Below are 25,428 nucleotides of genomic sequence, written 5' to 3'. Positions count from 1 at the left end.
AAAACGCTACAGAATATTTACTACTGAATATTAATAAGATATTTTTTTACTAAAATTTTTCTTAAATTCTACTCTACAAAATAGCTATCTTAGATTTTTTTTTTACATTTTATTTAAAATTTAAAAATAATTAATATTTTTAATAAAATGTAAAAAAATTAATTATTGAGATATAGCTATAGACCTAACGTCTAACTAATATTTAAAAAAAAAATCAGCTAAAAATATTAACTGGATCAAAAGTTATTTAAGTTGTCAGTGAGTGGTGGGCCACCCTGTATACGAGGGGGTTCAAATCTAAAAAATGCATGTAGAAAGTAGAACTTTTTCAACTTAAATTTTGAAAGTGTTCCGGAAAGACAGTGATTTTAATCACTGTCAGATATCATTATACTTGATCCATCTATGCTACGTCACCACTGTGCCGCGACCCCCCTGTGATGGGTTTTTTTAACTTTATAATGCTATAACTTTTTGAAAGATGTATGGATCAATATAATTCTATTTTTTATAGATGCATGATGTCTTTACCTATAATTTGGTATATTTTTTTTATAAATCTGACTTTTTACCTGCTTACAGGGGGGGATTTAAAATAACAACTTTTTCACAAAAAATTTACTTTTTCTACTTAAATCTTGAAAGTGTTTCGGAAAGTCTGACACTTTTATATATATCTTAAATTAAAGCTAATGTAATTTATTTTAATTTGAAAAAAAAAAATTTGACCTCTGGACTTGTCTTCACGGCGAAAATGGCTACCGAATGCTATTCATACGTTAAATCTTCCAATCTTGAGGACTATTAGTAATTTTTCCTTTGTTGACTGGCCTAGATGTCAATTTTAAACTTGTAATTGAGCTAAAAGTTATGGTAATATATTCAATTTATTTTACTATAAACTTTCACAAATCTTTATCAAAAATTTTTCATCAACTTTAAAGAACCAAAAAAAATAGGTTAAAAGGAAAATTTGGACTGATAATTTTTAACATATTAAAAATCAAATCAGTAATAATTTGTAAACAAATTTTTTTTTCTTTTAAAATATTTTTTTGCATTTTTATGGTAATAGATAACTTAAATAGTAGTAATAGTAATAATTTCCTAGTAACTTTTGTTGTTTGAAAAGATTCTACAATTGAAATATCCAGCACTGAATTAATTTTAATGATTTATTTTAACTAAATGAACCAATCAAAACAAAGTTGTTAAAAAGATTTACTCAATTGAGTGTATTATAAAATTTGATTATATTTGTAAAAATCAATTGTTAATTCAGGAGAAAAAACAATCATTTTTATAATAATATTGATCTATACATTTCTCCAAAAGTTATAGCAATATAAATTTAATAATATAACATATAAAATCGAGAATTTTTTTACAGAAATCGTACGTTCTTCTTTAACTTTGATGTCCGTTTTCACCACGAAAACATGTACAGAGGTCAATTTTTTTTTTTCAAATTAAAGTACATTACATGAGCTTTAATTTAAGATATATATAAAAGTGTCAGACCTTTCGGAACATTTTCAAAAGTTAAGTTGAAAAAGTTAATTTTTTGTGAAAAAGTTGTCATTTTAAATCCCCCCCTGTGGGCAGAAAAAAGGTCAGATTTATAAAAAAAATATACCAAATGATAGGTAAAGACATCAAGCATCTATATAAAAAAAAATTATATTGATATGTTCATTTTTGAAAAAGTTACGGCAGTTTTTAGTAAAAAAAATTGAAAAAATTTCGAAAATTAGCGATTTTTAAATTTGTAATTTTTTTGGAGGTTTCCCCCATTTACGGGGAACGAGGGAAATTTTTTCAATTTTGAAGGGTAATGTCTTCGACTAGATACGATTTGTGATCTTTTGACGTATCGTTGAAAGAAATCCGTTCGGTGAGAGCTGAGAAAAAGTGGTAACAGACACAAAAAAAAAAAAAAAAAAGAACACACATCATAGTAAAACCAATACCTTCTCAGCTTCGCATCGAAGCTAAAAATTGAAGAAATGTCGAAAATTAGCGATTTTTAGATTTGTAATTTTTTGGGGCATTTCCCCCGTTTACGAAAAACGAGGGAATTTTTTTCAATTTTTGAGGGTAATGTTTTCGACTAGATATGATTTGTGATCTTTTGACATATTGTTCATCAAAATCGGTCTAGCGAGAGCTGAGATTGAGCGTTCACAGACACAAAAAAAAAAAAATCATAGTAAAATTAATACCTTCTCAGCTTCGCATCGAAGCTAAAAACTACATAAACTAAATCAAAAATTCAAAGTCGCTTTTCTTAACTTTAAGGTTTAAAAATAATTAAAATAAGTTAAAATTTATTTTTAATGTAATCTAGATTCATTTAACTTTTATAAAATTTAATTTGACATATGTGTGAACAAGTTAAATGTCAGATTTTCAAAAATATTATATTAAATAAAAGGGAATTACTTAAGGTTTTAATATAAAAAATGATTATAATTCTCTTTAAAGTATTTTATCCATATGAAATAGATTTTCTTGGATTGGACTTAATTTTTGTTGCCGCCTGGGCTGTTCTAAAAAATCCAAAATAAAAATGGGGAATAGAACTCTGCCGTACGGCATAAAATAGGGGCAACTAATATTCAACAAATAAAGTTTCTAATCAATTTAAAATTGCTAAAAGAAAAATATTTTTTGTCAACACAAAATAAGCTTACCCAGACCAATGAATACAACTTAATAATTAAATACGAACAATTGTACCTACCATTATCCAACCGAATAATACATAAATATAATACTCCATACTACTTATATGCAACTATGCTCTACAAGAATAAAATTAATTACAATTTACAACAGTAATACAATATCTGTAGTTTCACTGCAACAATGCACCAGCCAATGTAAAAAAAAAGAAAAATGAAAATAGCTATATGTTTTCAAAATAATAATATGAATAATGTATTTAAAAAACAAAACTTGAACAATGTTTTACTAATGCATACAAAAACAACACTTAATTAAAATGAAAAACCTACATAACTTAACCTAAACTGTAGAATACAACAAGTACACATATTTCTTTTTTTTTTTAATAAAACGACTAAACAATACAGGCCGCTGATAAGGCGTTCTAACAGCTAATGGTGCACAAGCACTAACAGCTGACCACACCCAACCAGAGCAGCTCTCACGGTTGGCGCGAACAATTTTTTTACTATAAACAAATAATGTCTTTTAGTTACATTCAAATAATATTAATATATTAATTCAATTAGTCCCGAATTAATTTTTTTATGAAAATTCATGGAACAGAATATTCATACATATAAAATTTAGTAAAATAAATTACAAACATTCTTACAGTGTAATATTTAAAAGTATTGAATACATAAAATTAAAAAATACATATGTATAGAAATTAAACATTTAATAATGATATAGTCTATCTGAATAAACTAATTTTATAGTTTAAAATTACATTTCTATTTCTATATCTATTAAGGTAAATGCTATAAAAACACATAACTATTTATTTATTTTATTACTTATTTTATTGTCAAATGTTCTTTCTATGTTTCAGGATAAAAATGAATCTAAAATTTTTTTATATTATTTCAATTTTATGGAACTTAAAATATATTTTAACGTCCACTTCTGGTAATTATGATGTAATATTATATTTAATTGACTCAGTAAATCACATTATGTATCATAGTCAATTTCAAGAGAAATTTAATTTATGGGATAATATAATCAAAATAGACGATTCTGAAAAATTATTAAACAAACCATTGAATCAAAATAATAATGAAATTAATCTTATACCTCAAATATTTAACTCTATAATAAGTTCAATAAATATCAGATATGCGAAATTATTGAAATTATATGACGGCCATATAAAGACGATGATAAATGAATGTGAAAATTATTATAATAAAAAATCATTTCACAAATTTGTTGAATGCACTAAATTAATTCAAGAAGTTATTGTAAATTCAGAATCTATGTTTCAAACTTTAAATGATATTTTGTTATTTATCATAAATTTGAACCTAAAATCTATATTCCCTGAATACGAAGCTCCAAATACAGTAATTAACGAGATTAAATATTTTATTACATTCATTCTATCAAAAGAAAAACGATGTGAGATTACTTACATTAAATCAAATAGAGAATTTGATACAGATGAAGCTTGCGGGGATCTTTTAAATGTCAAACATTTCCATACTGAAGTAAATCATATGCTTCAAAATTTTCTATTTTCAGATAAATCCAGCAATATAACTAGTAATTTTGTTCGTAAATGTTTGTTAGAAAAGTACAACGAAAAATACTTTTTACCGCAAGAAAATGATAAAAGTTTTGTTCAATTTATTTATGATAATCTCATTATATTTTATAAGGAAACTATTGAAAATGAGAATAATAATCTCGGATATCAAGAATTATTACATCCAACTGTACCTGGGTAAAGTTAATATTTATTAAATTTATTAGATATTAAGATTATTATGATTGTATTAGCTATAAGCTTACAATAATGATTATTTAAAAAATTCCGACAATTATAATGATGTATTAATGTGCATTTAACATAAGTAATATAATGCAAAGTTAAAAAAGATTATTTATTTTTAAAACTTAATTGCACAGTTGGTGGCAGATCCACATAATTCCAATTCCACAATATTATATCGATTTTACATTGCATTTACAATAAAACGATATTTTGAAAAAAATACAAGTCCAAAAAAAACTATAACGTTACATGTCGCGTGGGGGTAAATATAACCAATTTAAATTTTGATGAATATTTTAAGTCATACATTTTTTTTCGAAAGTATTTATTTATGAAAATCGATTCAATATTACTATAAAAACCATCTTCTAAATTTATATCTATGTACACCTTTTATTATTGCAATATAATACATGCAATATAATAACTTTTAAATAATCATCTTGTACAATTTGAGCGAGTAATATATTAAATATGCTCTTGTTTCATGCGCTTAATTTTTAATTTGTTAAGTCTTTATTCAATCATACATTAAAACTTCTGCTTCGATAATGATTTTTAATAATAATAATTTTTTCAAATATATTTATTTTACGTCATGTATTTATTTCAGAGCATTGTGTGTATTAGTATAGTGCTTGTAACGTTGATAATGGTAAAATTGTTCCCAAAATACGTTATCTTATATGTATAAATATTTGCCGTAGTTAAATAATGTTATTTATGTTTACATACATATGATATGTGCATATAAGGCCGACGCCTCCATATACTTATTTAGCTCCTCATTTACCTCTTATCACATTATAGTTACAGGATATTTTATTATATTATATACACATTATATATACATTATTTTCCTCGATAATTTTCGAGAACAGTGCCTCCTGTCTCTTCTATGACTTATAAGTTTTTGGGTTTGGCGAGAGAATAAATACTCTAATTTCCAAAGAATTTCAGTATATTTCTTTTGTTTGTCAGCTGTTGTGTTATAGTTATACTTAAGCATAAATTTGTTTTACAATTATAATTCACAATAAGTGTTAAATATATTTCGAAAACAACCAATAGTTGAAAAAAAGTAAGTTTTTAAAAATTTTAATTTTAATTGTACTGGACAATAACAATAACTTATACAGTTATTGGTATGATAACTTTTGATAATGCTAATAATGTTTAATTTTAATTTTGATGATATTTCGAAATATTCTATTTAAACACCGGTAGCTAAAGTAAAACTAGATGACGAACCCTATTTCCAGGTTTATTTACTGTCTTGGTTTCAATATACTCAAAAATATTTGGCAAAAGGGTTCGATGAAGATCTGAAGCTTATTTCTGATGGACAAAAATCTAAATCTTCGAGTTACAGTATAAAGTTTATGTAAATAAATATTGTATACTTGAAAATGATAATAGAAATATTGATTTATATAAAAAAAACACATTGTTGAATATTCAATAAAAGTGTAACTATGTTTAAACATGTAATATTAAATCTGTGAGGTCGAGCAGGATATTAAAATTTAATAATCGAACGTTCAATATTTTTAAATTGTTAATTTTACTTTTAATTTTTAACAATATTTAATATCAAAACAATAATCAAAAATGTTTGATATATATTACTATTTATACCTATATATTCATTTTGACATTAAAAATAACTTTAAAATACTAGGAGCGCGTCTTTGATATGGCGGTGGAACGTACACGGGTATATAATAATAATAGCCAGCCGGCTATTATTAGATACCAAAAAAAAATTTAACTCGTCAACAAAATCTATATTTGTTAAATAATGAAAGAAATTTTAATGACTAATGGTACACAGTCAAAAAGAAAAAATAAAATTTAATGAAGCTTATTTTTAAAACGCGGTAAGTTTAATATTTGAAGTATGATATAAAGTCTACGTAACGAATATTATATACTTTAAAAACAATAGTGAAAATAGTGATTTTTAGAAAATATAGTTCACGTTGTTGAGAATTTAACAAAATTACAGTTATATTTGAACATGCCAATCTATACTTATTAAATAATGAATGAGTTTCTGATGAATTAATCGAACGATGGGTGGAAAACAATAAAAACTTTCGAATGGAATTCGAAACCAAGATTCCTATAACAAACGATACATCAACATATTGACTTATATTACATGATAATATTTTCGAGTAAAACGCAATGTCTAGAGCAGTGCACAAGATGGTTTAATCTATGAAACTTAAAATCAACACTTTTACAATAATAATTATTATTGTTAAAGTAAAAATTATAATTTTTATTTTATTATTTGTAAACATTTACAATTGTATAACATTATATTATTTTTACATTTATTTAAATAATAATAAGTTTTTGTTTTTATTAGCTTTTATTATGAAAATATCATAGCTCGACAATTACATACGAATTAGATAACATAGTATTAATTAGCGTTATGAATTGGTGTTAATTTGTATAACAAAAGTAAAGTATGTACAATAAATCATAATATATAATAAAGTAGTTAAATAGTACAACCAGTGCTCAATATAAAAGAAATGATGGCAATAATAACGGGAATAAAATGGGAATTTAGTACAACAGAGGGTACAAAATTGTAATTTCTATTGGATTTTAAAAATGTTAAAAGTAGGCACCTATTAGACGCCAAGGAGGAGCAATTTAATAAATAGCGAGGAAAATCTCCGAGGATTTCATTCTTATATGAATGGCAAAAGGGAACCGAGTTCAGATTTAATTTGTAGGCGAATGTTGGTAAAAGGTTATGACCCAGTCTGAGTCGTGAAATGCTATAAAATATATTGTGAGTGAGATCTAGTTAATGGAACTACGGAATTTTGGAACGGGTAGGTACGATGTGCCTATGCCATCGGTCAAAGATGTTAGGGAGAAAAGACCACTTGGTGAGCTATGCTTCCATTAGCTTAGATCTAAAATAATTAAGAAAATCAAAATAAGGAAGAAGAAAGGAAGGATAACATAAGAATGATGATTCACATTTAGCCAATGAATCAGCGAACTCGTTACCACGGATCCCGACATATCTAGGGATTCAATGGAATTGAACTTAACCAGACGTTAAAATTTTGTGGAGGAGTGCTCTAATTGAAAGGATCATAGGAAAAGTTTGAGAATCAAAAGGGTTATAATTAATAGCCAGATGACAAGCCTGCGAATCTGAGAAGATGAGAAAAGAAGTATCTAAAGAAACAAAAACCTAGAGAAGTTCATTGACAATAGCAATGCATTCGGGACTAAAGGAGGAAGAAAAAGAATGCAGGTTGGTAGAAAAGGAGATATTAAGGAATAATGAGGGAGACCCATCAGTAAAAAATAGACGACAGTTGGGAAAGTTTGAAGAAATATAGTGAGAGAATAAATTATTAATAATGGTCAAAAGAAGGGATTGGAGGTTAGAATGTGAGAACCCTAGGAAATTAGTTAGTACATGAAGATTAGGAGTGATGATTATGGCTTTGTAAGGGCAGTCACAAATAGGAAGACGACTATAGGACTTCTGTGTATGATTAGTGAGAGGAAAAAATGAAGAACATATAGAAACAAGGATAAGGAAGAGATTTGGGGACATAACGCCAGAGTTGGCGAACAGTTTTATAAAGATTGAATAATGAGAATTTGGGGCAGGAAATAGATTTTAGGAGTAATTTGCACGCTTATCGAAGTCTTCTAATTTCGATAGGAGGACAACAGCATTCAATTTCAAGGCTGGGAACAGAAATAGAAGGAGGAGCGCCTAAATTGAGCGAAAGCAAGAAGCCATTACTGAATTAAGCTTATTACGGTGACATAAGGATGCAGAAGAGAAGAGAAAGGAAACGTAGTCAATCTTGGCACGAATAATAGAGTTAAAAATTAATAAAAGGGAAGAGGAATGAAATTCCCAAGATGTCCCGATAATACAACGGAGAAAATTAGACCAGTGTGATGCAAAGGAAAAAAGGAACCTTTCTTAACTTAGTGTCGTTAAGTCCTAAGTCTACTTAAGTTAAGTCCTAAGTAAGTAACAGATTGGAGGGGATATTAAATGATCAACTAAAGTACAATGGCGATAGAGAGAGGTATATGTTTTCTAGTAAAAATGATAAATTGACTCTTTTAAGAAGCTTTGGTAAAGTAAGAAGAGAGGAGATTTTGGTACAGTATGTACAAGGTGTCGTTGAGATTAGCTACAGCGTGATTAAGTGATTTATCAGAAGAAAAATGGACAATATCATCAGCATAAAAGAGGAAGGAGAAACCGTGAGAGAAGAGGTCATTACTGATAGTACACACATATATATATATTGAAAAGAATGGGATTAAGATAACTGCCTTGTGGAAAGCCACGAAAAGAAGAACGAGAAATAGAAACCCCGGAAGGGATGGAGAAGTGTAGGAAGCGATGAGAAAAAAGTGAGGAAATAAAATTACAAAGAAGAGGGGGTTCAATGACGTTTAAGTGTTTTTATTAAGTAGGTATATGGACTGAGTCAAATGTGCCCTTGATATCCATAAATATTGCTGGAAGTAATTATTTTTTGTCAAAGGACTCATATATGGGTCCTATAAAGGAAAATAGACACTCCATAGTACCAAAGCCTCTTTTAAAACCGAATAAGTTATTCGGGATGAGAGTATTTTTTTCCAGATACCAATCTAAACGAATTTTTAATAAGTATTCTACTATTTTACAGAGAGACGAGGAGAGGGCAATAGGTCGATGGAATAGGATCTGTACTGATGGAAAGAAACAGAGCGTTCTTTAACAGCGGTTGTACATGTAGAGTTCCACCAAATAGGGGAAAGAGGCAAATTTTTTTTGGAAGTTTTGAAAATTGGTACAGAGGCATTCACGGCATTCAGTAGAATAGAAACAAAGAAATCATAATCTGATAAGGGAGAAGAAGAAAGACAAAAGTTGAACAAATAAGCATTGATGTATGCAAAATATAAGCCTCAGTCAGCATTGATAAAGTTGAATTTAAATGATGAAATGACGGGAGAAGGGTCAATTAAGTGATTAGATAGGGATGTTACCTAGGAGATAATAATAGGAAAGTGGTTGCTACTGTAAGTACAGTCAATGACGGCCTTAGATAAAAACCAGGATATAGAAGGAGACGTGATCGATATTCAACGGCTGTGTCTTTAAATAAGCGATTTGTGTCCTGTTATTACTGTTAATTTCTTTTGGAAAAGATAAGGTCGAAATTATTTTACTGCCCATACTATGGCTAAGAGTTATTTCTCTGTTGTGCTGTAGTTCTTTTCTGCCTTGTTCAATATGCGAGAAATATATGATATCAGTAAGTCAGACCCAATCTTCATTTGCGATAGTATAGCTTCAATGGCTGAGTTGCAAGCGTCTGTTACATTAAACGGATGTGAAAAATCCGGATATTGCGGTATGGGTTTTTGATATAATAATTTATTTATTTGATTAAATGCTTTTGTACAAAGATCACTCCAAATAAAGTCACTATCCTTTTTCAAAAAATTTTTTTTGCTATTCTTTTTTTTTTTAATAGTTAATATACTTGAAGTATTAAATAATAACTTAATTAATTATAATTACACTAAAAAAAATTGCAAAAAATTATCAAAAAAATTTCAAAATAGCCATTTTTAGAATAGGTTTTAAAAAATAATTTAGTGAAAAAAATGCTCATTAATGTTTTGTAGTTAATTTTCTGTAATATTTTAAATTTTGTAAAAATTTTAAATTTCTGTATTTATTCTACGGCATTATACGCTGGCTATGATATATTAAAAAAGACAGAAGTAAACACCATCTTTTCACACTAAATATATAATATGAAAATTATTAACATTTCAATGACTTCAAATAAAAACACGAAAAATACCTATTATTTTATAAGTAGTTTTATCTCGTATCTTACTTATCTTCTCTACTTGTCTCAACGCATATTTCAATGTTTAATACCGTAAAATAACACATAAAAATTCAATTTCACAAACTTTAAAATGATATATACTTATAACTACCGTATTTTAATAAGATATTGTTTTATCAATATTTTCCTTAAAATCTACTCTAAAAATAGATATCATAGATTTTTTTTTTTAATTTTATTTAAAATTTAAAAATAATTATTTATAAAACGTAAAAATTTAAATTATTGAGATATAATTATAACCCTAACGTATAACTGTTATTTAAAAAATAATCACTAAAAAATATTAACTAGTTCAAAAGTTATTTAAGTTATCAGTGAATGCTGGGCTACAAATGATACAAATGTTGTTTATGTTTATGGTATTTTATTTTTATTAATTGTTAATTTCATCAACATTTTAAGGCTCAAATTTTACATAATACATAGAACTAATTTATTCGTTAAAATTTTATACACACAAAATCTCCATATTTTCTTTGTCTAATATTTCTAATTTAAGAGATTATTTTTTAGAGGTATAAAAAAACAAAATAAAATTTTATAAAATACTAAACCAAATCATTAAAATATTTTTATTCTTATAGTCTTGTGCCGCCACTTTATGCTGATACTTCCGAACATAAAATTGCTACACTAAACAAATTATTTGCAAAAAAATATTTTAAGCCCTTTCAAAATATTATGATTTTTGAAGAAAACCATAAAAGAATAGATGCACATGAATTGTTTCAGACAAAAGTGAACTCCACAAACTTAAGTAAAATAGAAAAGTATTTTAATCAATTACTGAGATGCAGGTATACTGAAATACTCAAAAACTATGAAGTTATCTTGTTATCCCTAATCAGCTCATGTAGAAATGAAGCATCAAAGGGTACTATTAATAAGCCTGAAGAATGCATAAATAAAATGCGCGATTCAGTATCGTTGTCTATTGATATGCTAAAATCTTTATTATCTGCTATGGCTACACTAAAAAAATTATCTATTTGGAAGTATCCCAAACAAGGCAATAATCATCTGGCGAAATTAGCCAGTATAATAACGAGATTTGTTTATGATATAAAAGCTCTGAATAATGGTTCGTATAAATATACAAAAACGATGAATGAAGTAGAAGCAAAGGCGTATCTTGATCAAATATACATGTCCCGTTGCGATCTATATAATGGATTACGTAATGAATTGTTTCATAACACAAAAAAACATTGCATATTTTTAAAGAACATTAGACATGCAAGTAAATTAAAAAGTTTTTTTTATAAAAAGAAGCATGATGGTCCAGTTTATGAAATTATTTGCAAATATATGAAATCATTTTGTGATAAAATTATCAAAATTGATAACGAATATTTAAATTTTAAGGAATTAACATAATTTTTTATATATACCAATTTCTATTTGTTGTAATTTCTTTCATAATTTTTAACGTGTATTTCTGTGTTAATATATGTTATGGTTGGGGGAACGGGTACAATTGTAAGACGGTCAATATTTACCTTTATGACATGTATAAAAACACAATAATTACTTTATTATTATTATTGTTATACTGTGTGTAAAATTATATTTTCTTAAAAATCTCTGATATCATGTGTATTTTACAAGATAACAAAAGTAATTTTGACTTCGAAAAGTAAATAAAAAAACCCAGCACAGGGGGGTCGCGGCACAGTGGTGACGTGGCATAGATGGATCAAGTATAATGATATCTGACAGTGATTAAAATCACTATAAAAAAAAAACGATTCGATGCAAATGTTTAGAGAGCGTTTAATTTAAAAAAATTGGTGTATTATTCCAAAAGCTACATGATCTGCTAGTTCATTATTAATATCCTAATTAAGATAAAGTATGTTGAATGAAAAACAGATTATTAAAAAATATTATTTCTCATAAAAAAATAATGTTGATCCATACACTTTTCAATATGTCATAGCATTATAAAGTTAAAAATGTAAAAAATAAAATCGAGAATTTTCACACAATAATAGCATTCGGTANTAATCGAGAATTTTCACACAACAATAGCATTCGGTAACTATTTTCACCGTGAAAACAAAATTCAGATGTAAATTTTTTTTTTCATAACAAAGTACATTACATTAGCTTTAATTTAAGATATATATAAAAGTGTCAGACCTTCCGGAACATTTTCAAAAATCAAGTTGAAAAAATTAATTTTTTGTGAAAAAGTTGTCATTTTAAATCCCCCCTGTGGGCAGGTTAAGAGTTAAATTTATAAAACAAATATACTAAATGATAAGTAAAGACATCAAGCATCTATAAAAAAAAAATTATATTGATTTGGTTATTTTTAAAAAAGTTATAGCAATTTTAAGTAAAAAAATTGAAAAATTTTTGAAAATTAGCGATTTTTAAATTTGTAATTTTTTTGGAGGTTTCCCCCATTTACGGGGAACGAGGGGATTATTTTCGAGGGTAATGTCTTCGACTAGATACGATTTGTGATCTTTTGACGTATCATTGAAAGAAATCGGTTCGGTGAGAGCTGAGAAAAAGTGGTAACAGGCACAAAAAAAAAACACATCTTAGTAAAATCAATACCTTCTCAGCTTTGCATCGAAGCTAAAAACATAAGTTTACTTTTATTACATAGCAGTTTTTTATTATTTATTTTATTTATTTATTTATAAATAAAATATTTTATACGTTTCAATTTTGTCTGTTAAGAATGTTCTATGTATTAAGTATATTCTTTAATGCTTGATATAATTGGATCTAATTGATAGAGATAAATGTAACAGTTATTTGGAGGACATTTATATCATTAAATTATTATAGAAATTTGATTAATATACCTAATTGTTGTGTAATAGTTATCACGTGAACAAGAGAAAAAACATCTAACTGATGCAAAGACAATGAACTGATGAATAGAACTGCAGTTATTTGCCATGTTAGTTAACTGGTATATAAAAAATGGAAAGTTTAGTGATTCTCTACCAAAATATGGTTACAAATCACACACAAGAGAATATTTAATGTGGAACAAGAAGCAATTTTGGCTGATTATTTTAAAAAAATGTCTAATATATATATTGGGCTGAGTACCAAACATGTTAGAAAATTTTCATTTAAATTTTCTAAAAAATTTAATTTAAAAATCCCACCTTATTGGACTCATTTTGTAAGTAATTGGTAGAACAAATGGGGATAAAAAAAGGAAAATAGGAACGAGAATTTCTCTGAGGAACTTTAAAATTTATTAAATTCAGAAGATATGGTGAATCAATATTTCCATTCGGCAATTCATTTAGAAATTTAAGGCCTGCAGCAACTCTACGATCAGTCAGTGACGATAAATAAAATTTATCTTGAAATTGACAATGATATTGAATGTGATTTATTCAACTAAATACAACTTTACATCCCATTCATCAAAAGAAGACGTTAAAACATATTTTAAGTTCCATAAAATTGAAATACGATAATAAAATTTAAGATTAATTTTTAACTTAAAACTTTGAAACATTAATTGATATATAATTAGTATAATATAAATTATGTGTTTTTATAGCATTTACATTAATCGATATAGAAATAGAAATGTAGTTTTAAACTATAAAATTAGTTTGCTTCAGTGGACAACATTATTATTTAATTGTTAATTCTTACTCAATGTTATTTTTATGTTTTACGTCTTCCATATTTTTAAATTTTATGTACAAATATTATTATATGTTCCATTTTTAACAAACAGTGATCCCCCACAAGTTAAAAAATATATTTTCTATGCGCTGTCTAAACTTTCAATAAGAAAAATGAAAAATGAATTAAAAATAATTTGTTACTAAAATAATTAATACATTAATATTATTTCAGTGCTCATCATCCATAATTTATTTATAATTATAACTTCAAATAGCAACGTGTAAAGAACAGTTAGAATGCAGAAAAGTATATCTGACAGGATTGAAACACTGCCATAAAACCAATAACGCATTACTGTCGTTAAAGTGTATGGGAATGCACTTCTTAGCCAGGCTCCCAAAAAAGTATTCTCAAATAATAGAAAATATTATCATACTATAAATTTCTTAATGGTGTATCCGTTCTGAAATAAAATGTATAACCTATGTTCTGTTTTCATATTATATTTTCAATCATGATATAGTTGCAGTAATGAGTGGAACTATATCAAAAGTACAAATAATTATTTTTGGTTTATATATTTAAATATGAGCTACGCCCATATTTAGAATCCCCATCGAGGAAGTCTGCTCTAAGTATAGAGCGCAAAGTATGCAAAATATTGTACAATATTGACTAAACAATAAGGAAAATTTAATAAAATTTTTGTCACGATAGGTACTAACAGCTTTACGATTTTTCGCTAGTGTCTTCTTTGGGCCAACAGTTTCATTTAAAATCTTGGTAATACCACCTTGATCAAAAAGTTCCCGGAATAACCATCGTTTGGCGCTCCCATTGTTCCGATTTGAGTTCTGTTTTTTTCATTAAGTTGGTACATCTGTTGTTAATATTTCCTCTAAATTTTAGCGCCATAGCTTGACATTTGCAAAAGTTACGTAGCCAAGAGTACATCTATCTCTTTGTGTGTTGGCGATTTTTTACAATTTTAGAAATGGATTTAAATTTGCAACAACGAACTTGTATTAAATTTTGTATAAAAAACGGATTTAATGGTGCGCGAACGTTGGAAATGTTGGAAAAGTGTTTTGGCAAAGATTCTCTAAAGAAAACGGTCGTTTATCAGTGGCACGAGCGGTTTAAAAGTGGTCGTGAATCAGTCATAGATGATGAACGCAGCGGCAGACCATCGGCATCGAAAACCGACGAAAACACTGAAAAAGTAAAAGAAATGTTGGTCAATAACCGCAAATTAACCATCAGAGAAATAGCGGAGGACTTGAGCATTGCNACTCAAAAATAGACCCCCAGTAAATAAACATTGCACCATAGCTAGAGAGCGGGGTAAGACTTATCAGGCGGTTACTCTTAATATAGTGAGCCAAAAGTACGTTATCGCATCAAAGTTGATAAAACCAAAGTAATTATTAAAATTACGGTTTTTACTAAAATATATATATTATATTATATGCGAACGGGTCAAATGTGTTCTGACGCTAAATTTTGAATTTCACTGAGTATAATAAAAAGGTGATGAGTAAGGTGGTGTTAGGCTTCATGCTTAGACTATATAAGTATTATATCATTAACACAGTAATATATTATATATATATTGAGAAAGAGATTACAACAAATTATTAAAAGATGTATAAGCGTATAATTTATATTAAATCTTTAAAACCTAAATTTTTATAATCATTTTCAATAATTTCATTACAAAAGGAATTCATTTCTGAGCAGATATCTTTAAAAACTGACAAATAATTTACGGCGGATGCAATCTTCAAATTAAATATACTTTTCAGTTTTAAAGTCTGTCTAAATTCTCGTAAAAATTCGCAACGGTTTTTTAAATGATGACTCATTTCACTATGTAATCCTATATTTAAATTATTCGAGTACTCGGATAATTGGTCAAGATACGTCATAGCTTCAACTTCATTCATCGTATTTGTTTCAGATGAAAGATTATTGAGAGCTTTTATGTCATAAACATATCCCGTTATAATACTAGCTAGTCTTTTTAAACAATTTGAGGCCTTTATGTTATACTCCCAAATACATGTTTTTTTTAGTTTTGACATTGTTGATAATAGGGATTTGAACATATTAACAGACAAAGATACTGAATTTCGGAGTTCGTTCATACAATAAGCAAAATGATTCATATGATTGCTAAATTTACGATCTCTAAATGTGCCTATTATAGCGGCTAAAATAACGCGATGGTTTTTCAGTATTTCGACATATCTACATCTCAATAATTGTCCAAAATGTTTTCTTTTTCTTTTTATGTTTTCGAAATCCACAGTTTGGAACACTTCGGTTGCGTCTATTTTTTCACGATTTTCTATGACAATTTTAATATTCATAAATGGCTCCAAATGACGTTTTGCAAATAACGTGTTTAATGTAGTAATCTTATAACTATCAGCAATGACATTTATTGGTGGTACAAGTCTATAAACATAAAATGTTTTTATTGATATTTTCAGAATAACAAAATGTTTTCATATTTCCAATTTAAATACACATTTATTACATTCAAAAATAATGAAAAAGTATTCTGAACGACTCAAAAAAAAAACATTTTTTCTTTGTATATTTACAAATAAATTATTTTTTTTTAATTGCTTAATAATTTTTGTATAAAAGTTTTAATGAAGTCATCAATTAATAAAAATATAACTAAATTACTATAAAAAAATACGACATTTGTATCAATATACACGTATTTAAATTTTATTGAGCGAGTATAATGACAAAAATTTTCGTTATATAAACCGTTGGATTTAGATTTACATTTTTATCGAGTGGTCAGGGAATGGTAGGTCGTAAACCTTTATTTGTATTGTATACTAGACGTCGAATGGTACGACACATCAAAAGTTTTTATTATTATGTAAAAGATACTAGTAAATTCGAAGAAATACTATCCACAATACAAAACATTAAGTATAGTATTTTATTTTAATTTAAAAGATCCCATTATATCGACCGTTCATAGAAAAATGAACTTAATCTCCTGCTCACATATTTAGCCTTTTTAGGGTATTGCAGCGAATACCATAAATTGTACAATTTTAATTTATGTAATTTTATGTGTTTTTACTTGTGAAATATTAGTATCATTATTATTAAATAACTAACATTAAGTAGCAACGCTGATACACCATTAACATTTGTCGGAACTCATTAATAATCAGTTATTACTAATCATAGTAATAAGCTTAAAGCTAACTTTAGTTCTTATAATTTTAGTAATTATTAACTTTACCCAGGTACAGTTGGATGTAATAATTCTTTAAATCCAAAATTCTCATTCTCATTTTTGATATTTATTTTAAAAAATATTATGAGATCATCATAAATAAATTGAACAAAACTTTTATCTATTTCTTGCTGTAACACATATTTTTCATTGTACTTTTCAAGCAAATATTTATGAAAAATATTACTAGTCATATTGCTGTTTGCATCTAATAATGGAAGATTATGAAGCTTATTAGTTGCTTCAATATGAAAATGTTTGATATTTAAAAGATCCTTGCAGGCATCATCTGTATCAAATTCACCATTTGATGTTATATAAGTAGACGCACACGGTTTTGTTTTTGATGAAGTGTATGTATAAACATTATGAATTTCGTTAATTATTGTATAGGGCGCTACATATTCAGAAAATATGGTCTTGATTTCTAATTTATTGATAAATATCAAAATATCATATAAAGTTTGAAACATACCATTTGAATTACAAACAACTTCTTGAATTAATTTAGTGCACTCAATAAATTTATAAAATAATTTTTTATTATAATAGTTTTCACATTCATTTATCATTATCGTTATATAGCTGTTATATATATGAAATAATTTCGCATATCTACAGTTGATTAAAATTAATATGGAGCTAAATATTTGAGGTGTAAGATTAAGATCATTAATATCTTTTTGAAATGGTGTATTTAATAATGTTATATAGCCGTCGGTCATGTTTATATTATGCCATGAATTTAATTTCTCTTGAAATTGAATATGATATATAATGTGATTTACAACCTCAACTAAATATAACTTGAGCTCCATATCACTATAATAATATGTTAAAACATTTTTCAAACTCCAAAAAATTGAAACACTAATATAAAATTTTAGATTCATTTTTATATTAAAATGTAGAAACAACAGTTAACAATAAAATAGGTAAAAAGCCAATAACTAACGAAGCAACAGTTTTATTACATTAAAAAACAATTAATAAAAATTTTAAAGAAAAGATAACACATGCTTTATTTTGCTTAAAATAGAAATCTTATAAAATATGACAAATATTTACCCATTAACGATATTTTAAACTTTTTTTTTCGTTACAACCAAACTATGTACTCATTTTTAAACTTTGATGCGTATATAAAAAGCTATTTATTCCTCTCTGACGTTTTTTTTTGTCCATATATAATATGACTTAACTCTTACTAGACTAATTTTGTTCAAGTTGGAGTTTTGAATAATTCCCCTTAGTCTTGGTATGGAGAAATATGGAGAAATGTCCCAAAAAAATACAGTTATTATTAAACAATTAATGTTGATAAATTCATTTTATATTAATAATACTTCTAACATTTGCCTTGCTATCAACACAGTTTTTTTGAAAATACTATCATTCACAAAAGTATGGTAGAGGTTTAAAAAACGTATCAAATTTTATTTTATTCAATTTTTGATAATGTTTCAGAAAATCTAATTTGTATAGATCTAAATTAAAATAAAACTAATACAACAAATTAACTTAAAGACAAAGAAGGAAAAAATTGTCCAAAATCACAATTTCTGTGAGTTATTATACATAAAAAAATATATAACAATTAGAAAAAATTATCAATTTCATAATATTTTGTGTAATAACGTAATATTTGCATAAAAAAAGGAAGACAAAGATATGGGGTACCACACGCATGGGCGTCATTTGAGAAGGGTCAGGGTGTGCAACTGCACCCTTTACTTTAAAAACAGTCCCAATTGGCCTGTATTTATAATGCACCAATTTTTTACATCAATTCAAATTTCGAAAACATTGTGTTATCATGGTATAAGATGTTGATATTGATATTAATGTTCGTAACAGTTTTAACTTCGATGCGAATTTGAGAAGGTATTAGTTTTACCATGATGTGTTTATTTTTTTTTTTTACTATTTTTTTGTTTGTCCGTCATTACTTTTTCTCAGCTCTCACTGGACCGATTTTTCTCAACGATACATCAAAAGATCACAAATCGTATTTAGTTGAAGACATTATCCTCAAGAATTGAAAAATTATCACTAGTTCCCCGTAAATGGTGGAAATTTCCCAAAAAATTACGATTTTTAAAATCGGTTAATTTTTTTATTCATTTTTATCCCTTCAGGGATAAAAATGTTTATTTATAATTTTTTTTAAATGGGAACAACTATTTTTAATTTGATAATATATTAGAAAAAAAAATTACAAACAATTTTGTTCTTATAATTATCTTTATCCGAACAACCGTTTACGTTTTATAATTGTTTAAAGATTTTGACTACCAGAAAAAATATTGTCATTTATTAAGTTTCATAATATCGGTGGCATCGTAACCGGTATTTTCGTTAGATCCTTTAGTCTTACAAAACCATAAACTTAGCTATTAATAATACACCGAAAACCCGGTTTGAATCTATTATTGTTATCCATTTAACCATTTAGTGCGTGGTACATTTTTATAGCTAATTTACCTGTCATAACTTGATCAATAAAATTTGGTTTAAACAACAGCAAATAAAAATAATGACTTCTGTATTTTATACATTAAAATGACAATAGAAATTTGGCCTAAAATCACCTAACTTTAACAAGCTGTAACGGACGAACGGTTAATCGGATGAAAAAAAATTATAAGAACAAAATTGTTTGTAATTTTTTTTTTCTATCATATTATAAAGTTAAAAATAATGGTTCCATTTAAGAAAATTATAAATAAGGGTTTTTATCCTTGAAGGGACGAAAAAAATAATGGTTTGACTACATATTATTGTGGAGTTTTTTGAACTTGATATTTTTTCTCTATAATAAAATTAAAAATTCTCAATATTTTCTGAGAAAATAAGTGTCTTACCAGATTTCAATCACCCTGTATATTGTTTTATGTTTGCGAACAAGCCGTGGAAAAGTTGAAATGTATACTTAATGAGACATGTTGGAATCGGCAATATACAAGTCAAAATGATTCTGTTGCTCTTAGCGAGTGACTCGTAGCGGATACACCGACCACCTCATATTAATGTCGTCCTGTTTCAAGCCGTACACATTGACGAACACGTTAGGGTTAGGAATATATTAACTTAGGAGACAGGCTTGGGGAACTCTGACCCCTTAAAACTATATTTGTGCTTTTCGTTAAAATATTTAGTGTGTATTATTATTTGCTCCTACGTGTCTCGTCAAGATTGCCTACCTGAAACAGCACTGATCAATGTTTTGAGGGTTAAAGACTACTTTTCTATGATAAATGTCAGGGGATCGGTAAATGCGGAGAGGGGTGTATACTTGTATACGCTGAGTACCGTGTAGAGACTTATACTAATTATTGTGTGGCAGCACTGTTTTTATGTTAGATTTGTATTGTAATTAGTGGTTAAAATGTAATAATGAGTTTTTTTGTTGAAACCTCATAATGTCAATTTTTAAGTGATGTAAATAAAACCAAAGATACAGTCCACTATGTTTTCAGCTCATTCAATAGTAATTGAGATTATTTTCTAAACAAACCGCACTAACATTGTCCGTGTTGGATAATATCGTCCTAGCACGGGTCTAGAAGGCACGATCTTCGGCCGGTGTTTCCAATTGAGGAATATGGTAGGAAACCTTCAAATTTAGGTTATATTTCATATATCAGAAAATCTTGATAGTTCGCAAAATTTTCCACATTTTTCCGGTTAAACCAAACGGCTAAAGCGGAATAAATCTCGATGAAATTTATCACGTCCGCTAATTTTGTACGCAATCTTTTCGATTTTATCGTTCTGTTGTTAGCCCGACGTTTAACCGAATGATAGTGCGAAACAGTCGTGGGAGAGATTGCTATGAAAAACATTTGTATGAAATATAATAACACAATTTTTTTGATATAAATATCGTAAAATAAATGTTCGATGAACAAAATAAAAAGACATGCTTTGTGTAACATCAGTTCAATAGTCGTTTTGTCGCGATGATGGTAAAAAGTCAACTGCCGTTTAGAATATTAGTATTATGGCACAATAGCCGTGAATTCCAAAAGTGTTTATGTGTGTAGTTTGCCCTTTTGTAGTAATAACATGTGTCACTGTGTCAACGATATAAGCCTAATCGGCGTTGCAATAATAATGTGAATATGACCCACTTGGGTCCGCGTTCTGAGTCGGGTCCATGGTGGACCTGATATTGGGAAGCGAGAAAGCTCATCCAGGCGTTTGCTGAATGCGTCTTGAAAAAGAAGGAGGAGGGGGAACGCCTGAGATAAAGGCAGCCACGCCGATTGGTGCAGAAGGACCTGAGTTGCTGGCTTAGGCCGGTAATGTTAGAATCGAATCCATTGCTCTACTATTAAAATTCAATCATTAAAGTAAGAAAATTCACATTTTTTCCAAAAAAAAATGTATTTTCAGATGAGAAAATTATTTAACATGTTTTTATTATTTAAGTACATTCATCATTTTTCTGGGATTTCTGAAAATCTATATCTGTATAATATTAAAGCTCTTAAAGAGTTCTACAACATTAAAAATAAAAACAACCCCGATTATTGTTTACCTATGAGAAATTAGCTATCAAGTAAAAAAAATCTCAATTTTTACAAAAATACACTTTTATTTCATTTACACCAAAAACTCAAACCCCGACACCCCCTTATGAATATACCATCTTTCATTACATAAACTGTTTGTTTATTATAGTTGCTCGTTAATGAAATATTTGTCAAAGATTTTCAACGCAATGTAATAGTTTTCCTTTGACAAAAGTTTTGAATTTTTTTTTAACAATTTTTTTGTTACTTTATAATACATATTGACACTTATGACTTATAGATTATGATATGTTTTAATTAATTTTCATTTATCTATTGTTACTTATATAAGTTAAAGAAATGTTTAATTGATTTGTAAAAATCAATCGTGTAGTTGTCGATTGTTAATGTATTCATCATTGGGTCATCAAACAAGGATTGTCTAATCACCATGATAGTCCATTGAACATAACGGATAACATAACATAACCAAATGATACTAATGATGCTCATCTAAGGGTATTTAAACTAATTTACATACATATTTATTTATTTCAACGGTATCGAAATATTGAACAAATTTGATGAATTTTTGGCAACATCAGATTTGAAAATATTTAAAATATGAGCTGTACAATTCAAATATAAGGCGCAAAGAACTATACCGTAAATATATTTTTTTTATTCCGTATTTAGTATTATTCATTACTATATTTGTGATTAAAAATATAAAATACAAATTAGTCATAATTTTGTTGTTTGAAGTTACTTTAAAAAAACTATAAAAAAATAATAAATATTAGTTACATTCAAATAATATGAATATTTAATTAATTTCGAATTATTTTATTTATTTATTTTACATTACTCTCAATAAAAATTCAGACAAGAATATTCATACATAAAAAAAAGTATAAAAATATATTATTGCAAATTAAAAAAAGAAAAAGAGGAACATTCTAACAATTAAAAATATGGAAGAAAAAGAACTTAAAAATAACATTGAGTATTATTAATATTAACCATTAAATAATAATGTTGTCTATTTAAACAAACTAATTACATAGTTTAAAATTGCATTTCTATTCCTATATCTTTTAAGGTAAATAAAACCTAAAAAATTATATCAATATAAAAATAAACTAAATACTGTCTGACTTTAACTACTATGAATGTAAAATCAAAATTTCGACAACAATATTAATGATAATAAAATAATATCATTGTTTAAGATTTAAACTAATTCAGTAACTATATAAAAAAAAAATCTTATTATTTTGACTATTTAACTATGGAATTTTTAGCGTTATTTAACATAAATCACGCTGTCTCATTAATATTATAAATTTTCACTATTATTATTATCATCATCATAGTATTAAATATTATTAAATTATCTAGTATTCTTATAACCATTGATTGTCTTGGATGAGAATCTACACATATTATTAACAAAACTAATTTTTGTGACTCTATAAAGTTTTAATAGACTAATAATATAATAGCCTGTAAATTATGATAATTTATAATTCCTAATAATTAATAATTCATAATTTACAATCCTGGACGTGTAGCAAAATTGAACATTATTAGTATTTTAGCTTTTATATTATATTACATTATATACTTTCTATGTCATAATTGCTGGATACTTATACATTTATATTTATCAATATAATTTAAATTGCTCGCAACCTATATTTTCATAATATATTAATTTAAATAACAATATGTATGTATGTGTGTCAAATACTTATATTGAACAAATATATAATTATAAAAAACATTTTAAAATATATAAAAAAAAAAAAGTCACGCGCACAGTTGGACGTGGCATAGTTGCAACAAGTGTAGATGATATTTGACAGTAATTTAAATCACTATCATTAGAAACGCTTCAATGCAAATCTGTAAATAGTGTTTAATTTTAATCAATTGGTGGATTCTTCCAAAAGCAAAATTAACTCCTATTTCCTTCATTATTCCTGATTAATAGTTTTTTGATTTAGAAGTATTATATATAAATAAATATTTATTATAGCAATTAAATTAGTATAAGATTGATATTTAATAATTTAGTATTGTAATTTTTTCGGAAAATGTATATGAGATATACATTTAAACTATAAAATTTTAAAGTAGTTATTACTTTTATGGCAAAGTGTATAAAAATTAAAGGGATTGATACACAAAAGTTCAGAAAATAATTTGTGGTTAATTATGAATAAATGGTCTACAAATAAATTTTACCAGAGTCAAGAATATAATTGTTTTATTCAATTTTTCGTGTTAAATTTTGTTTTCCACTTCAAAAAAAAAAAAAAATTAAGAAAAAAATGCAAAATAAAAAGTTATTTCGGGTAGCGTGGTTCGAACTTTATACCCCGAATTAATAAGACTGTATATTTAATAACGCAACCACTATGATTGGCATGAAAACAATTTTTAAAAAGAACTATTTAAGCTAGTTCAAAAGGAGGTAAAATAATCAAAAAAAGTTTAAATTTATATTTAATCCAAATTTGATTTATGTAAATTTTATACAAATTAACCCATGTATAATTATTTTTAAAATAAATTTTAAAAAAAATTGAACACAAAAATAGTATGTTTTTAACTACGGCAGCCATTTGTAAGTAGAAGTTGTCGGTACAAATTCTTTTTTTCTAATTATTAGTACATAACATAAGCTTTAATTTGACATATGTTTAAAGGATGCAGTTTTTCCGGAACATTTTCAAAAGTTAAGTTGAAAAAATTGAGTTTTGTACAAAAGTTTCTATTTTGAATCCCTCCCTGTGGGTAGATAAAGGGTCAAACACTTTTAAAAAAATTTAATCAAATTGAATGTGAAATATCTAAGGTTCCCGATGAATTTGTTTGTAACCCTTTTTTTTTTTTTTTTTTCCTACCGCCGGCATGCTGTGGACCGCCCTGAAACTACCGCGAGGTATTGCTTCAGGGCGGCCCACAAGTAATAACCCTAATCTGATATAACCTAAACACAAACCCAAACCCCTATTATATTTCTTTCTTTTGGTTATTACAATATGAAAATAGCTCGTTGTCTTGAGACGATCATTCGTATTTATTTAATATACAGAGTGTTCAGTAAGTCAGGAAACGGGGTTCTATTGTTCTCATTGTTTGTAACAATGAGAACAATAGAAACCCGTTTCCTGACTTACTGAACACCCTGTATAATGAAGAAAAAAATTTTTTTAAATAACTCTTTACTGTAAAAGTATTTTATTTTCCAGCTAAATTACATAAATGCATATTAAAAAGTTAACTATTTATAAGTTTTTACGTTAATTAAAAACTTTATAATATGTAATGTTTAAAATTAGAATATCGTAGGCAAATTTTTTAAATATCAACTAATGGCGGATTTACAAAATATTTCTGTGAACCAAAAATACACATAAATTTTTTAATTTTAAATGAAATAAAAATGTACAAACCCTATATGTGTAATATAAATATAACGATATCTGATTCCACACAAACACCTTCGGATATCTAGTAATGCTATTATAAAATGTATTAATCGAAATATAAAAAAAAATGTTAAATAAGGTTTGTTTT

The 25,428-nt window shown here is 26.8% G+C and overlaps 2 protein-coding genes and 1 long non-coding RNA gene across 9 annotated transcripts in view; 2 read left to right on the top strand and 1 right to left on the bottom strand.

The window, feature by feature from the left end:
* The window catches only part of LOC126900025 (uncharacterized), a 105,448-nt gene that overhangs the window by 11,407 nt on the left and 68,613 nt on the right, over positions 1 to 25,428 (top strand). Inside the window, exons 2-3 of one of the 2 annotated variants that reach the window (XM_050675383.1) lie at positions 3,563 to 4,456; positions 11,022 to 12,099. In XM_050675383.1, the coding sequence (XP_050531340.1) occupies positions 3,563 to 4,456; positions 11,022 to 11,814 (1,687 nt within the window). In that variant the 3' untranslated portion in view covers positions 11,815 to 12,099. Of the gene's footprint in view, positions 1 to 3,562; positions 4,457 to 11,021; positions 12,100 to 25,428 lie in introns of those variants that run through there. The other variant, XM_050675382.1, reaches the window with a different exon arrangement.
* On the top strand, positions 5,298 to 9,771 carry LOC126900057 (uncharacterized). Its single transcript, XR_007702788.1, has 3 exons — positions 5,298 to 5,588; positions 5,770 to 5,891; positions 6,189 to 9,771. It is a non-coding gene; the product is annotated as an uncharacterized LOC126900057 (long non-coding RNA).
* Positions 15,634 to 25,428, bottom strand: part of LOC126900031 (uncharacterized) — a 238,638-nt gene continuing 228,843 nt past the window's right edge. For 2 of the 6 annotated variants that reach the window (XM_050675399.1, XM_050675407.1), the window contains one exon: positions 15,646 to 16,512. In XM_050675399.1, coding sequence (XP_050531356.1) covers positions 15,714 to 16,512 — 799 coding nt within the window. In that variant the 3' untranslated portion in view covers positions 15,646 to 15,713. Of the gene's footprint in view, positions 16,513 to 17,329; positions 18,279 to 25,428 lie in introns of those variants that run through there. The other 4 variants (XM_050675397.1, XM_050675404.1, XM_050675398.1 and 1 more) reach the window with 4 other exon arrangements.

The sequence above is a fragment of the Daktulosphaira vitifoliae genome, unplaced genomic scaffold, assembly GCF_025091365.1.
Source record: "Daktulosphaira vitifoliae isolate Bord-2020 unplaced genomic scaffold, ASM2509136v1 Scaffold_2, whole genome shotgun sequence".
NCBI lineage: Eukaryota > Metazoa > Arthropoda > Insecta > Hemiptera > Phylloxeridae > Daktulosphaira > Daktulosphaira vitifoliae.
This window is presented reverse-complemented; position numbering and strand designations above follow the sequence as displayed.